General features: G+C 30.2%; 1 protein-coding gene across 1 annotated transcript; it reads right to left on the bottom strand.

The window, feature by feature from the left end:
- Window positions 1–1,169: 1,169 nt before the first annotated feature.
- On the bottom strand, window positions 1,170–3,820 carry LOC147807657 (uncharacterized). The gene has a single exon (XM_087165484.1). It carries the CDS (start codon window positions 2,535–2,537, stop codon window positions 1,206–1,208), a length of 1,332 nt encoding a protein of 443 aa, XP_087021610.1. The 5' UTR covers window positions 2,538–3,820; the 3' UTR covers window positions 1,170–1,205.
- Between the last annotated feature and the right edge of the window lie 13,906 nt (window positions 3,821–17,726).

Here is a 17,726-nt window from a genome sequence, read left to right as displayed (position 1 = left end):
GTGCATATACAACTGATATATTGTTATTTACAATTATTTAAATAATAAAATTTTTAAATTTATGATTTTTTTAAAAGTTTTGAAACATTTGTTCATATTATGACATTTGCCTTTAAAAAAATTGTTATATTACTAATCATATCCCTGACGGTAATCCTCTCTATCATCTGCAGATGGCAGTCCAATAATAGTCGTTTCTAGCTTCTTTTGAAGGATAGGAATATATTGATTTATGCTTATCTGAGCAGAGAAGTTTATTTTATACAATTTCATTTTAAGTTTTTAGAAAAAAATTTCTCAATGGTTTAAGTTATTGATAATATGTTATTGATAATATGTTAAATATTAAAAGGGTGAATAAGAATGAGAATGATGTAGCATAATCCTCTTGATCCTTGTTTAAAATAAAAGTATTTTTAATTAAATTTCAGTAATATTTCTATGTTTGTGTGAAGCTTTATGATATCCATTATAAAAAAAATATTAAATTCATAATTATAATACTTAGATCCTTTTGCTCATCTATACAACTGAGTTAGGAAAACAAAACTTAACATCTTTTTCATTTGTCCAGCAAAAGAGTGATTTAAATTTAATTACTCAATGCAATCTCTTTTTAATCCCTTCATAGAAAAATTGTTTTAAAAAGCAGCAAAAATTGAAAACAATCACAGTTAATAAAGCTGTAAATCTAACACCGGAGTGCAAGTTAGCAGCGAGTTAAGAAAACCCTAGTTATGAAACAGATTGACAAAAAATAATGAAAAATACACTTTTTAACTAATAGTCAATATATCCAAACGGGGATTTCGGAACTGGGTGTTTTGCGTTAGGTCAGTGTCAATGGTGAATACGGGGTTAAGAATTAATTACAAGAATCATGTTTCTAACTAGCATGAACAATGCTGTGTTTCATCAGATTACTGTTGTGAGTAAAATACTTATTACATATACAACAAGAATAAAGCTTCTCTCCAGTATGAACACAAAGTGCTCAGTCAGATGACCTCTACGTGAAAAACTTTTATAACATATACTGCACAGGTAAGGTTTTTCACTAGTATAAACATAACTGTGCTTAGTCAGATGACTTTTGCATGAAAAACACTTTACATGTAGCACAAGAATAAGGATTCGCATCAGTGTGAACAAGACTGTGTTTAGACAGATAACTTATTTGCGAAAAAACTTTTGTTGAATATACTTTAAGAATAAGGTTTCTCACCATTGTGAACTCGACTGTGTACAGTTAGAGAACTTTTTAGCGAATAACTTTTGTTGCATATACTACAAGAATAAGGTTTCTCACCAGTGTGAACACGACTGTGTTTAGTTAGATATCTTTGTCGTGAAAAACTCTTGTTGCATATAAAACAAGAATAAGGTTTCTTACCAGTGTGAACACGACTGTGTTCAGCTAGAGGACTTTTTTGCGAAAAACTTTTGTTGCACACACTACAAGAATAAGGTTTCTCACCAGTGTGAACACGACTGTGCTTAGTCACATCACTTTTTTGCGAAAAACTCTTATTGCATATACTACAAGAATAAGGTTTCTCACCAGTGTGAACACGACTGTGTTTAGTCAGATGACATTTTTGCGAAAAACTTTTGTTGCATAGACTACAAGAATAAGGTTTCTCACCAGTGTGAACACGACTGTGTATAGTTAGAGACATTTCTTGCAAAAAACTTTTGTTGCATAGACTACAAGAATAAGGTTTCTCACCAGTGTGAACACGACTGTGTACAGTTAGAGACATTTTTTGCGAAAAACTTTTGTTGTATATACTACAAGAATAAGGCTTCTCTCCAGTATGAACACGACTGTGTTTAGCCACATAACTTCTTTGCGAAAAACTCTTGTTGCATATACTACAAGAAAAAGGTTTCTCACCAATGTGAACAAGACTGTGTTCAGTTAGAGAACTTTTTAGCGAATAACTTTTGTTGCATATACTACAAGAATAAGGTTTCTCACCAGTGCGAACACGACTGTGCTTAGTCACATCACTTTTTTGCGAAAAACTCTTATTGCATATACTACAAGAATAAGGTTTCTCACCAGTGTGAACATGACTGTGTTTAGTCAGATAACATTTTTGCGAAAAACTTTTGTTGCATAAACTACAAGAATAAGGTTTCTCACCAGTGTGAACACGACTGTGTTTAGTCAGATGATTTCTTTGCGAAAAACTCTTGTTGCATATACCACAAGAATAAGGTTTCTCACCAGTGTGAACACGACTGTGTTCAGTTAGAGGACTTTTTTGCGAAAAACTTTTGTTGCATATACTACAAGAATAAGGCCTCTCTCCAGTATGAACACGACTGTGTTTAGACACATCACTTTTTTTCAAAAAACTCTTGTTGCACATACTACAAGAATAAGGTTTCTCACCAGTGTGAACACGACTGTGTTCATTTAGATAACTTTTTCCCGAAAAACTCTTGTTGCATATACTACAAGAAAAAGGTTTCTCACCAATGTGAACAAGACTGTGTTCAGTTAGATTACTTTTTTGTGAGAAACTCATATTACATAAAAAACAAGAATAAGGTTTCTCCACAGTGTGAACACAACTCTTCTTAGTCAGATGACTTTTGCATGAAAAAATTCTTATTATATACTAGAATAAGGTTTCTCACCAGTGTGAACACGATTGTGTTTAGTTAGATTACTTTTTTGTGAAAAACTCCTATTACATAAACTACAAGTGTAAGGTTTCACACCAGTATGAACATAACTGTGTGTAGTCAGATTACTTCTATGGGGAAAACTCTTATAACATATACTACAGGAAAAAGGTTCCTCACCAGTGAGAAAAGGAAGGTGTATAGTCAGATGAATTTTTTGTGGAAAACTCTTGTTATATATACTACAAGAATTAGATTTCACACTAGTATGAACACAGCCATACTTAATCAGATCACTCTTAGATGAAAAGCTCTTATTACTACAAGAATCAGGTTTTTCATTAGTATGAACATTAACTGTGTTTTATCAGATTACTATTGCATGAAAAATTCTCTTTACATATGCAACAAGAATAATGTCACTTCCCAGTGTGAACATGAATTGTGTTAACTCCCGTGCCTAATATATTATAAACTCTTGTTACATATACTACAAGAATGATTCCTTACACCAGTATGAAAAGTTCTATGCTTAGTCAGATCACTATTGAAAAAGAAAATCTCTTACTACATATACTACAAGAAAAAGGTTTTTCACTAATATCAACAAGACTGTAATCAGTTACATTATTTTTCATCAGTATGACTCCGATTGTGGTCAGTTAGATGACTTTTCTATACAAAACTGAATACATGCTTCACAAGAATAAGTTTAAGACTGTGACATATAAACAAGATCTGAAACAGGTAAACAGTTTATAGAAATTACGTTTTCACATTATTTTAAAACACTTTTTGTCATTTAATGCCTATAATTATATTTCTCCATTCATTGCCGATGTCTTTTCAACAAACATTGTGTAAGTATCTTAGAGCACACAAACTAAAATCAATGAATATATTTCGCACATATTAAAGCAAGAATTGCTATTTAAGATGATACACATAAAAGCTCGGACCATGGAGGCTCGGATTGTTTAGAATGAATGATTGACAAGGGCATGGGTGTAGTATAGTGAGACGAGATCTTTGCTTAAGCTTATAGCTTTCTATTCCCATTAATAAGGCTCTGACTGAAGCTAGATAGACAGCAAATACGATAGGATGGATGGTTAACTGTATTCACCTCGTTTTCTAAATAAACAAACAAACAGCTCGCTAAGCGGAAGTAACTTCCCCCGGTTCATGCGAACTTCCGCTACATCGCTATAGTCTTCTTATTATTATGTTTTGCATTAGATTTCCAACTGTTGGCGTTTTCTCCTATCCTCATAAGTCCCGCAGTGGATCACCGAAGTCAAGCATCACTGGCTACGGTCAGTGTGCGGGTGGGTGACCACTTGAATCAGTCTGCGTAGGGACCGAGGGTGTGCGGTATTGGTCCTCGTTAAACTGTGCTACCGTAAAGTGCTCTACTTCGCGCGCAGGTCGTCGGGCTACCGAAGCGGGGGTGCCATCCCCTCCGCAGAGGATCAAAATTGTGATGGCATGTCTTCGGATCATCCTCCGGGATGTTTCCCAGACCATCGCCAATAGCCCATTGTGCAGCTATAGTGCGACGTAAATTAACAACAACAACAAATCTTATCTTCATAATGTTTGTTGTTTGGAAATAAAAATTTGTTTTATTAAATCGAAATGAGCTTTTCCTATTATCACAAGTTGAATGATGATGACAAGAAAAATTGTCATATAATAATGTCTGATCCTTTTTCTGGAGAATTATTTTAAAGTTCAAAATACGAAATGCAATTATGTTTTTAAAAGACACTGGTCTCTAGCAGCTAAATATTAAGTTAAGATATATTTACCTCGCAAATATACTACTTATTCATGGCATTCTGAAAACATGCACAGCTTAAAACTTGTAACTTTTAGCTATGACATTAAAAGAAGTTCAAAATGTGGCTTTCTTGTCAATTAGTAACAGAAATTTTATTTTCTTCAAAAAATTAAATTTCATAATGGAAATATCTTTTTTCTTTCTTAAATAAAAGCAATATCTTCAATTCCCGCACGCAAACAAAAAAAAAAAAAGAGAGATATGTTACTTCATGAAATTTTCTTAAAATGTATTTATTTTATTTTTCTTTAGGAAGTTTAATTGTTTAACGCAGGGGTGTTCAACACTGAGCCTGTTGTGCACCACTTTTAATGTAAAAAATCTTGGACATGGCAATTATTAATATAAATTTTATATCAAGTCAATAAATGCTACCGTACGTGTTAATGTTGTTTATTGAATTATTACACGTACAGTAACTTTTTTTTTCTAGATCAAATTAAGCTTTAAGTTAGCAAATATCACAGATGTTATCTTTAAAATCTTGAAAAATTGAATTGTTTCTAGTGAAATTTAAACAATGGCTAACATTTAGCCAATCACAATTTTTTGCTCATCATTTTTATATATTTAAATGAGCAAGAAAATAATAAACAGAAAATTACATTGAATTACTTTTTTTTTAAATGTAAAAATTTTACAATTACAAATAATAAGGAGAAAACTTACAAGGATACAAACACTAATGTGATTTCTGTATTGTTTTAATTTTAACTAACTCTTTTACATGAAAATTTTTTTTTTAAAATTATTTTTGTTTCAATTTAAATTGAGTTTGTGTGCCACACAAAATGACACCTCTGGTTTAAAGTAACTTTATTTTTCATATGTCAAATATAGCACACACGAATCTGAATTATTTAGTGTTAAAAGTCATGTTTCTCTATTTAGATATTGCCTTAAATTTTGCTTTACATTAAGGGAAAGTGCCAAATTTTATTTTAAATTACGCTTGATGAAATCTTGAAAGTTGAAGAATAAGAATACTGTATATATTAGATAAAAAATTATTTTTGGAAAAATTTTAAGAAATATATGCAGAAAACTCAAAATTTCAGGAGAGGGATAACATGGACTCTTGGCTTCATCACTGAGTAGAAGCAAATGTAGCCCGCATTAAAAAAAAAAATAGTGAGGAGCTTTATTCTGTAATAATTCCAGGTAATGTTTGCGTATAGATCTTTATATTGAGTTATTTAGAGACTTTAAAAGCAAACCCACTTCAAGAAACCTTTATTTCTTCCTTAACTTTCATGTATTTTTCCTAAAAATGAATTTTTCATATTAAGCGATTCATATCAGCAATGATTCAATCAGCCTAAATAAAAACACTAGAAAAGAAATAAGTTCCGGTTGCTCCGGAAGTTTATACGGACCATTACATCTGCAAGGAAAAATAAGCTCCGCCTACAGATAAGTGCCGCTTACAGTGACGTAGAGCAATACTCTCTATCTATGGCAACACTATCACCAAGAAAGCTGTTGTTGTTGTTACTTTACGTCACACTAAAGCTGCACAATGGGCTATTGGTGACGGTCTGGGAAACATCCCGGAGGATGATCCGAAGACATGCCATCACAATTTTGATCCTCTGCGGAAGGGATGGCACCCCCGCTTCGGTAGCCCGACGACCTGCGCGCGAAGTCGAGCACTTTACGGTAGAACAGTTTAACGAGGACAAATACCGCACACCCTCGGTCCCAAGCAGACTGATCCAAGTGGTCACCCACCCGCACACTGACCGTAGCCAGTGATGCATGACTTCGGTGATCTGCTGCGAACCGTGTCTTAACGATCAGTTCACTGCGGGACCACCAGGAAAGAAGAAGGGAGTGTGGCATTTGTTTTTATGGATGATGTTTTCTAAACTAGGGACCACTGCAAGTTCCATACAGCCTATACTTCCGGATTACTGCTTTCGGTGTATTTTAAAGTCATTTGGCACACAACGTGTGTTCGTTGTGTTTTGAGATTCGTGTAAACGAGGAATTTGATTAATTATTACTTGTGTTTACAATGCTAACAATACTTATTACAATAAAGGTGCTAACGCTAACGTATTATGGTGCACGGCTTGCAACAAGAAAAAACAGTAATAAACAAATGGAAAGAGGCCAAATCAGGAATGCTAAAAAAACGATTTATTCAAAATCTAGCCACCATGTCACCTTTTTTAACAATATACAAAATAATTAAAACAAATTTTCGCTTCAAACTAACCAGAATTACTTTTTAATATTAATATTTTATGAAATACGGCTGATTTGAGCCCAGAAATTATCTAATTTACTTCTTTTATAGAAAACAGAATTATCCGTTTGAAAATATCGCCTCGCAGAATAAGCTGTAGTAAGCAGTTGCAAACTTTCTAACCGAAACTAGAGCAGGTAATGAGCTTGTGGCGTAACTACCACTACTAACATTAAAAACGAATTCACTAGTATATAAGACGTGTTAACTTAATTCTGTCATGAGGTCTATTAAATTTAGTGCAATGTACGATGATTAGTACTGCAGATCTATTAAATTTATCACGATGAGCAACCCGGTACGAGCGGTCGTTAACCGGGTCATCGTTATAACAGAGGATCACTCTAAATAATACAAACATCAAGTTTTATAAATAATGTTAATACGTAATTATTGTAAATATATGATATTTTTTTCCCTATTTTCAAATCCTGCAAATAATTAATTTTATACATATCTTTTCAATTTATTGTCTTATACATGCCAATGACTCTAGGGACCTTCCAAATAAATAACATCATCGATAGCTAATCCATGTTAGTAAACTGCTAATACTTCCCCCCCTCCCCCGAACTAAAACCACTAGTCTCAGTTGCCCTAGGGCCAGAAATCAGAAGAAGAAGTGAGGTGCCCGCATTCGCAGGCCAAACTCATATCCAAGTCCAAGTCTGTCTTGAGGTAACTTTTCAGAGATGAAGGTTGACATAGTCGATTTATAATTCCCCTCATTGGTGACCTCCGGATGTGATGAAAACTTGCCAACATTGATGGATGGGCCCCATTAAACATTTGATTTGCTTTAAAAAAAAACTGCTCAAAGAAAAAGAAGAAAAAAAATCCGGTGAAGTAAATAAAGTGTCCCGGTAATAAACAAAAATTAAGAAGAAGAAAAAAATGACAGAAATGCTATAAACGAAAATTAAGAAAAAAAAAATGAGCGAAATGCTACAAAAGCTAAAAATTAATTAAAAAGATTAAATTAATTAAAAATTAACAAGAAGGGAAAGAAATTAATGAACGAAATACTTTAAAAACAAATGAAGAAAAAATATAATGATCAAAATTGATATGAATAAATAAATAGCATGAATCAACTATTGGCATCCGTTCATCTCGAATTCTATCCCAGTTAAAATTCTGGAAGGGGAGTAATGTGTCATAACTACCACTACAAATATTAAATACAAATTCACTAGTATATTAGACACGTCAACTTGATTCTATCTTGAGTTACCTTTTGATAGATGAAGGTTGACACTGTCGATTTGTAATTCCCAATAAGCTCAAGATTGTTATTGTTTACATTTTTATTAAAAACACCATCTATACAACTGAGAAAAGAAGGAGGGAGAAAGGTCAACACGGTCTTCTCCCCAGAAACCAGAAGAAATTTAGAAAACTTGCTGCGTATCCCTCCGCTTATGTTATGCTTAGGAGACTACATCGTCTCCAGCTTTTTATAATACAGTCAAACCCCGCTATAGTGAACACGGCTTATAGTGAACTCCCGGATATAGTGAACGAAATGCTCGGTCCCGTGCCTTGCTATACACGCATAATGTTATTATTAGTGGATATAGTGAACCAAAAATGTGAGGAAGTTGGATATAATGAACTTTTTTCTGTCTTCGGCTGATTTCCCCCCTATTTTCTTTGTAATAATTTTGAAATTTCTACTTCAAAATAAATAGATAAACCGATTTTTAAATCCATCTATAGAAACTACTTTTATGTGCTCGAATGGCAGGTTAGACAGGCTTAAAAAGCGGAATAACAGAAATTCAGGAAAAACGTATCTGAGAGTCGGGAAGTGCTTCCATATCTGGTGTTGAGGATTGCTCATCAGCTAAAGATTACTAATTTTTATTTGTACGTAAGACGAAGAGTGATGGAAAATAACACATTTTTTGCTAATACATAATATTTTTCAGTCATTTATATGAATATAATGTAATAAAAGGGAGGAGTTTGGGAACTATTAGTGAAATTGCCTGCGTAACGGATATAGTGAACTCCCGGTTATAGTGAACCGAAATTTCGGTCCCTTGAAGGTTCACTATAGCGGGGTTTGACTGTATTAGCTTTTAATATCATTAATGAGCATCAGGCTTTTAATGATCTAGAAAGTTTTATAATTTTGATTTGTGTTTATATTTACACGCATTTTTACCATTCATAAGAGTTTTCTACAATTTATAAATTCCAACAGGTCGTGAGCAGAAAACAAATGTAAGAAAATTAATATCACGACATAAATAAAGTGGAAGGTTTGTCATGTGTCGAGTTTAATTCCTTATTTGGCTACATTTGTATAAATATCTCCGCACTCAATTTTAATGGTTAAAGGGGTTCCCTCAAATATGCTAATTAATTAGTGAAGCCGATTCGATATTTTAAGTTACGAAATGAAACGCCAAAACGTATGATGAATAGTTTGCCTAAATGGGGGCTATACTCTCACTCTCTCTCTCTATCTCTTACCAAAACACAAATAGTACCCTCGCATTCAACATTTAGAAGATAATTTTCATTAAGACTTGCTTTAAATAATTCTGTTACTTTTCTCTGCTTTTAATAATTGTTATGTGGGTGAATTTTAACAAGTTATTAAAATTCTGTACCCTAAATTGTTGCTTCTGACCTTTTATTTAATCAATCATCGTGTATTTAGCACCCAAGATATAAAATAAAAATTACAAGGACTGTTCTAAATTAAAGAAGTTCGTTTTTAGCTCTGCTCGAATTTTTTCTTTTTTTTTTCTATTTCAGAATCCTGCGATATAAAACCCTTTTGTCAAAATGGATTTATAGGAAACAGGAATCGAAACATCGATTTCATGTTGTTGAAAAGCACTCTGTTGGTATTAAAAAAATATTTTTGATCGAAATCAGTTAGGTTTTCATCCGTTTTTCCACATCGTTAGTGTACACATGAATATTTGTTATGGCTTGTTTAATACATGTGCTGAAATTTTACAGCATATAATGATATCAAATATGTTGCAGTAAGTAAAAATCATGATTATATTAACCGTACATATTTATTGCATTTGTTTTTTACCTCATTAATTTTGAAAAGATTGCTTAGATGTTGATATATTACAATCCATGAAACGAAAAATCCTTCACGTCTTATTTTTCACTGAGAATTAAATTTGTAAAGCGCATTTACAAATATTCCCTCTACCAGAAAATTGTTTTTAGATGCTTAACATGAATTGATTGAGTTGTTATTATTTGAAAAAAATTGTTAAATGATTTTTGCAGAGGAAAAATTCTGATAACCTAAAAATGTTTTCATGTTGGAATATTTATTCTAACGCAAATGTTTGATCTTTAAGAATGTATTAGTAAGATCAACGGTAATATAGCAAATATGAACTAACATAATTTTTAGGAAATTATATAGTCTGTTATTTATGTATAATAATAAATGAGCTTATATGGAAATAAAAACTTGTGTTTTGTGCTGTTTGTTATGAAAATTTAGGAAGGTTGCTAAAATTCATGTTATGTATATCTCATAGAAAGGAATATTAAAAGATCATAAAAGATTAAGAAAAATTGTGCTTAAAGCTAGGAATATTTTTATTTTTGATCGACAATTGTCTATATATATTTCTAAATTTTGTATTAACTACCGTATGAAATGTATGCCTTGCATTCTAAATTAATAGATGAGATTAATGTATTCAAAATTAATCAGGTAACTCTGTAAATGAGTATTAAAATAATGGGAGTTTGTGTCATTGTGAAAAACTTATCTCTTTTGGCACTGTAATTTATCGTATGTAATTATAATTATTTGTCGAGAATTCCCGCTATAGCTTTCCGGCGCATGATGTTTGAGTGAGCCTGCAGTGCCACTAGCAGGACAGTTGATATAAAGATTTCGCTAAAGTCAGCAGCAGATCGAGCATCTTAACTATGTAAAAATGATTGAAGCTTAATTGTGTTTTTTTTTTTTTTTTGTTATTTTCGTTATTAAAAGTGTTTGCCTTAAAACATGTTACAGTCTTTTCTGTAGTAAACATATTGATATTTATCACCATATTTCCTGTGGCAGTCCTGGAAAAGATCGGGTTTTTTGTTTTATTGAACAGTTTTCTTCAGTTTTGCTTTAAAAATTGATAGTATTGTTAATATTACTTTTTTTTCTCTAGTGGTTCATGATTCATATATAGCACTGACTTTCAGCATGTCTGTGTAGCACATACAGCTGGCTGGAGAAGATAAACTTGGTAAAACAATAGTTAGAGAACTGTCTATTTAGATGCTTTCTTTTAACACCAGAAAGACGGAAAATTAGTATATACCTATATTGCCCAAAAGCAGTCAAAATGACTGGATTGTGAATGCGTAAATAAATTTGTTTAAAATTAATTTTTAACATGTTTTATATTAAATACAGTTTTATAACAAGTTATTAGTAAATATTAACAATAAAAAAATTATATGTTGTACAAAAAGTCACAAAATTCTAAGAAATTGTGTCATTATATACATCATTGTTTTTCTAATTGAAATTAAAAGCAGACAAAATGACTTCCTTATACAACCTAGTGTTAACTTTCTATATAGATGCGTTTTTTAAATAGTTTTCTTTTTATGGTTTTTCCAAGCTCAGTAAACAACTAAAGATTACTTAAAAACCTATAGTTGTTAAATACCTTCTGGCGTAAGTCATTTATTAAGATTTTTAAGTACTTATAAATTTAAGGATGTTCTAAAAAACTTATTGCTACATTAGCTATATTATGTACCTATTGCCATTATTAATTTTGTCTTACTGACATCAATAAGAGTTAAGTGTCATTTTTACAGACTCCCGAAACTAATAAGTTCCCATCTTTGGGTAAAACAATGCAATTTATTGCTGCTTTAACAAAATATTTTTAGTTTAATTTGGATCTAAAAAATATGAAAGTTTTCTGTGCTGTAATCGGCTTTACTTCTAGAAATTTTAGAATAATTATATTATCAATTATTTATAATTTGACTGTTATATGGACATTTTTATAAGAATTCAGAGTTCTCATTATTCTCCTTTTGTTAGTTGTGTGCATATTGTGAAATGTAATCCAAAGTACTCATTTTCGTAATTATACAAAATTAAGTCTGGAGTTTGGGAGTAATGTTTGTGTTTCTAATTAACAGTTTAGTTTTGTTTTTAAAATACATGATTTAATGATCAAATCATTGATAATAATTCCTTAGCTCTTGTAATGCACATTCATATATTTTGTTTCTCAGGTTCATTTCAATTAATGCTGGAATACAATTCTGTTAAAATTGATTAAATAGTATCTTTCAATTCTATTATAAATTATAGTAAAATGTAGTTCTTAATTCAAATAAAGTTATTGTAGAGTAAAAGTACAGTTGTTTGAAAGTAAAATTAAATTTGTGTCTGAAAAGAAAAAAGCACACATAATGTATCAAACAGAAGCATGATCTTATGTCTGATGTTTAAGTTTTGTATTATTTTCACAGAGTGCCTATTAACACCCCTCATATAGCATTTTAATATGGTACCATTTTTGTTGTGTATAATGAGCTTTAGTTACTGGATATAAGCTTTCAAAATGAATGTCATACTTGTGTAAAAGCTTGTTAGTGTAACATCTATGAGAACTGATGTCAGTAAACACATTTGTGCTAAACATTTTACATAGCTGCTAACTCTACTGAATTTTCCTGTAGACTACTGGATTTTGCCAGTTTCTCCTGATTTACTGGTTTCATTAAAATTCTCCTGGCTTTTATATATTAGAAAATTCCGTAACATTTACTAAGTTTTCTTAAAAAATCACGATTGCAATATTATTTTTGTACAGATTGCTTGTGCTGGAATATTTAAATCATAGAGTAGAAATACTGGGTAGAGAGAGTAGAATAACCCCCGACCCGTGGACAAGATGAAGTCACGTGACTGTAGCCCAAACTTGCCGTTCACTGAGACCGCTTCGATTTCCGTCCATTCGTTTAGCATTGCGATCGTCTGATGCAATTAACTGTCTGTCTTTTTAATTCAAAAATAAGAATGGTACAAAAGTCCTGAGCATTTTGCTGCACGGAGAAGTTTTCTAGAGACTGTTCGATAACTTTTTACAAGAAAGGGCGACATTTTTTTTCACTTTTTTTATTTTAAAATTGATTTTAAAAATTTTCCGATACTCAGTCATGCTCTGATAATCATGTTTTATTTGCTTTAATAATCAATTACGCTCGTTTTTGCTCACTTTTTTTTGCATTTAACATAAGTTTTTATTGTTTCTTAAACTTTAAACTTATAATGTTTAAGTATATTTCAATATATACTCTATTTTTAGCTGAAATAGCTGCAAAGCTTTGTCGGCTTCCTTGGCGAGATACTTTAGCGCCAAGGAACAGTTGAGTATACTTTCGGTTTTGTTTTAGTTCTCTTTAAATGTCGATATCATTTCTGTATATTCTGAAGATTTTGTATATCTTTACCTCTTGATTACTAAAACCCAATATTTATCTTGTTCTGAAATGTTTCCTTTAAATATATATATTTAAATAAAAAATATGGTACATAAGAAGTTGTGTTTTTTAAATTGCATAGAAATGCTTAAAAAACAAATTATTTGTATATTATTATATGTTTGATGAATAATTAAATTCTATGAAATATTTTTAGTATTTAAATATAAAATAGTGCATAGTAGTCTTAGCGTTAATTTTTAATAAAATTGTATAATTCTGCTACTATACATAAAATGAATACAAATTATGTGTTACTATACAAATTATACTTGTTTATCTTCTTTTTGTTTAAAAATAGTTGCTATATTGGAAATACTTCATTTTACTAGTATATTAAAGCGTAGAATTAGTTTGATTTAGTGCAACAAATTTAGAAAACATAACATAGAAGTGGCTAAGTTGTATAGGAGTAAATTAGTGCAATAAATTAGCGCATGTGATGGATTGGTATGGAATAAACTGTTCAGACGGCCAAGGCTAACAGCTAGCTGTGGTGAAAAGATTTAACATCGTGAACCTTTAAATTTCAACTGTGTTTACCTTTGTATAGATTGTATATATTTTATTTGCTAGCTGGCTAAAAGATATAGTTTTAAATGCGCCTACTATTTTTAAGAAAATTACATTTTTTATGGAGGGGCATTGTAATTTTCTTAAGGTCCATAAAATGATTATGGTTTTTTTATTTGTAAAATAAAATATTTTTAACTGTTACTTTTTAAGTTACTGGTTTTCTGTATAAAAATTATTAAATATATAATCCTCAATAAAAAAATTATTAAATATAAATTGACCTATAATAGTTGCATAAATTTACCTCATAAAAAGTTGCATAAATTGCAATTTCTATCACAATAAAAGTAAGTTATTTACTACTAGTCACTTTACGTGTACAATTCAATTTTCCTTGTAATTTATGGAATAAGATTGTACATGAAATACAAAGTAAAATTTCTAATTAAACTCTTTTATTATTTTCTTTTATTAGTTTAATGCTTTTAATCTTATATTTTTCTCTATTCGGCGCTGAAAACTTTTATATTAGAATAAATATTTTATTTCATATTTAGACAAATTGTTGAGTATTAAGTTAAAATGCAACAGTAGTTTAGTTTTGAAAATATCTATTTTAAGTGTCAGGAAAAAAAGAAGTCAAAATTCTAAATTAATAATGTAAATAATCTTTATTGTATAAATAATTTAATGTATTCAATATATAAATAAAATTCTAAGCGTAATTAAATTTAATCAAAAATATGTTTTCTAACTAATCTATTCTACTAAAAACGGGTTTTATTTTCCTTTGAAGCTATTTTTCCCGAAATTTAATATTACCTCTCGAGCAGTCTCTTGGTGAGCATAAATAAAAATGATAAAAGTGTGGCAACATTAACGTTATTTCTAAGCATTGAACTTTTTTCAGACAATCTGTTTAATTTTACAATTTGTTTTATCTAACAGTGATAAAATTTTTAAAACGTAAGGATTAAATTTATTTTTTAAACGAACTTATGTTTTATTAAAAAAGAAAGGCATTATTTTCAAATTCACATTTTAAGCCCTGGTAGGTGTAAAAAAAATCTTATTATTTTTTTAAAAAAAATAACAATAGCTAAATGTAATAATGGTTATTACAATATATATTGTTAACTTTTTTTTAAAAATAGGTCTGAGTAATAAAAACATTTACAAATTTTTTTTCTGAATATAGTAATAAATATAAGTGATGCAGAATATCGTTTTTTATTTTTATATAATGAATAAATTTTAAGAAATAGTGTTAAGGGTAAAGACGAGAACTACTTATATTTTTTTAATTAAGGCAGCACTTTAATTAAAAATTATTTGTTAAGAAAAAAAAGCACCTTATGTTTTAAGAATCCATTTAATAATATAAATAAATGTGATTAACGAATTTTTTTTTTTCTCTCGTTCAAATGGTGCGATTATTTGCGCATCGGTAATATCGAAACAAAGCTGTTTAAAAAAATTTTGTGCGCCAACATTTGTGATACTGCGCCAAGTATTGCACTCTTTCCATCATGTGATTGTAACTCTTTGCTTGCTATCTGTGGCGTGTCTTTTCGGAAGGAATAAAGCGAACTTGGTTCCTCTACCTACTATTTCAACTCTATGATTTAAATAGGTATTATTAATACATGACGCCCGGTGGCTGAGCGGTAGTGATTCGCGCTGTCATGCCACAGGTCTATGGTTCGATCCTCGGGCCGGGCAAGGTTGACTCAGCCTTTCATCCCTTCAGTGGGTCTATAAATGAGTACCAAGCATGCTTGGGAATTAAACACTGTGGGTTCCGCGTTCGGCTGACCACCTAACCGGAACATCTGCTCCTGCATCCCAGAGCCCAAGGTCAAGAAAACTGAGATGGGCACAGTAGGCCTTAGCCCTCTATGAGCTGTCTCGCCACTGAGTTTAGTTTAGTTTATTAATACATAATGAAGCGAACCTCATTTTTAGAAATCAGGTCAAAACTTTTTTTCTTCTAAAATGCTCGGTTTATTCAGAATTTTCTTTTTAAATAAATTTAAAAAAATCTTTTAAATATCTTTGACAAATTAAATTCCTGTCAATATTCAAAATTATGAGTAAACATAATGCAAAAAATTTCAAGTATGTTTAATGTCAATCTTAACTGAAAAACATTGCAGATATTCTATTTTGATGGCTAGAAAAATCTCTAAAATTCCCTTTGTGTAAAATATTTAGTACATTCTGCAATAATTATCATGAAATTTATATTATTTCGTGAAATCTGCTGGATTTTTTCCTATCCATGTTGGCAGCTATGATTTCAAAAATTTTCAGAGGCGAGTTTCGTCAATTAAAATGTAATTATTAAGGTTTATACTTACTTATGTTACGTATATGAAACTTTTTTTTCCAATGCTGGAAATTTATTAAACTAGAAAATCTATGCTATGAAATTCTGTAAGCCACATTACTTTTCACAGGTGTAAGCAAAAAAAAATTGCAGTTCAAAATTTCTGTATTAAAGCGAGAACAATTAACTTTAAAGTTTTTTTTAAATGTATTGTTTTAATTAATTTTAAAAAAATTACTAATAAACCTGTAAGTAATATTTTAGAGGCCTAATTAAAATTATTGTTCATATTCTTAATAAATGGTAAATATTATTCTGAGTTTTTGTTTTATTTTCAACTTTGCACTTAATTTGTGGAGAAAACTTTTTTTTTTACTGTTTAAATTGTTTTTTCTCTTCTGAAAACTTAAGTAAAATCTATTAATTTTATATTTTCTTGTAAACTAGTTTCTTTTAGCATGTGAAATATAACATTAAAAATTCATAAAATAGATTTTCATAAATAATTATTGAGTGAATTATGTTAAACTTAGAAAAAACTACTACTACTAAGTAATTATTTTTGAAGCCATTTAATCAAGGAAAGAATTCTTTTGAGCAAAATTCTTATTTATATATGTTATTTGCATCTAAAATTATTGTTTGTACGCTTATTAATAAATTTATTTGAGATTATAAATTTAGGAGAAGTGTATTTAAGTTGAAGTCTTACCAAAAGTGTGAAATCTTCCATCTGAAGAAAAATGGATAATTGTGACAACTATTTTATTAAATAAAGCTTTAAATTGTTCAGATAACCAATAGTTATTTTGACTTCTTTAATTTATTATAGCTTCGTACTTAAAAAACTTTTATGAAAGTAAAAATTCATACCCAATGCGGCAACAAGACAAGTAGTACTTATTTGATTACAGTATCTTAGTACAATAAATAAATAAAATAACTTGTATTCTTTTGTGTGCTTAAAATATTTCATAAAAATCTGCTGAGATAATGTTTTGCACTTATGAAGTATAAAAACAGTGTGTAAGCATCAATTTGCGATAATATTTACCAACTGAAAATTCTACATTTTTAAATTTTATTAATTTTTATTGCAATTTTTCAGATAAAGTTTCTATCCTATTTTCCTTATCAATATTAAGTACTTGACGTTAAGTACTAACGTTTGATCTTTAGGTAATGAAATAATTTGGGAAAGTTTGTATAAAATGCAATCAGATGCATTGGAACAGAACAATTGCTCAGCAATGGATTCTATCTTGAAACAATTTCTCTTTCTTCTGAGCCATTAACACCTAGAACACTTTGCAAAAGAACGCAAAATACTTCATGCAAAATATACTCAGAAAATAAAGGTTTTACTTTTTTTATGGTACATTTCAATTAAATTATTTTTTCGCATGTAAAATAATGTATGTCGAAATTTTAAAAGCAACTTAGAAATAAATGAAATTTTTGAAGCATTTTGTATGCACTTTTGCTTTATATTAAAAGTAAGTATGGTGTTCTAAAATAAAGAAAATTTAGGAAATCTTTACGAGTTCAGACCATATATATATAAAGCCATTCTTTGCGCGAGATCTGCAGTTCTCAACGCTATGTTAGAAAGAAATGTCGTAGTTGATATTGGCGACGTACAC

The sequence above is a fragment of the Parasteatoda tepidariorum genome, chromosome 6, assembly GCF_982258835.1.
Source record: "Parasteatoda tepidariorum strain Cologne lab strain chromosome 6, Ptep-v5.0, whole genome shotgun sequence".
NCBI lineage: Eukaryota > Metazoa > Arthropoda > Arachnida > Araneae > Theridiidae > Parasteatoda > Parasteatoda tepidariorum.
This window is presented reverse-complemented; position numbering and strand designations above follow the sequence as displayed.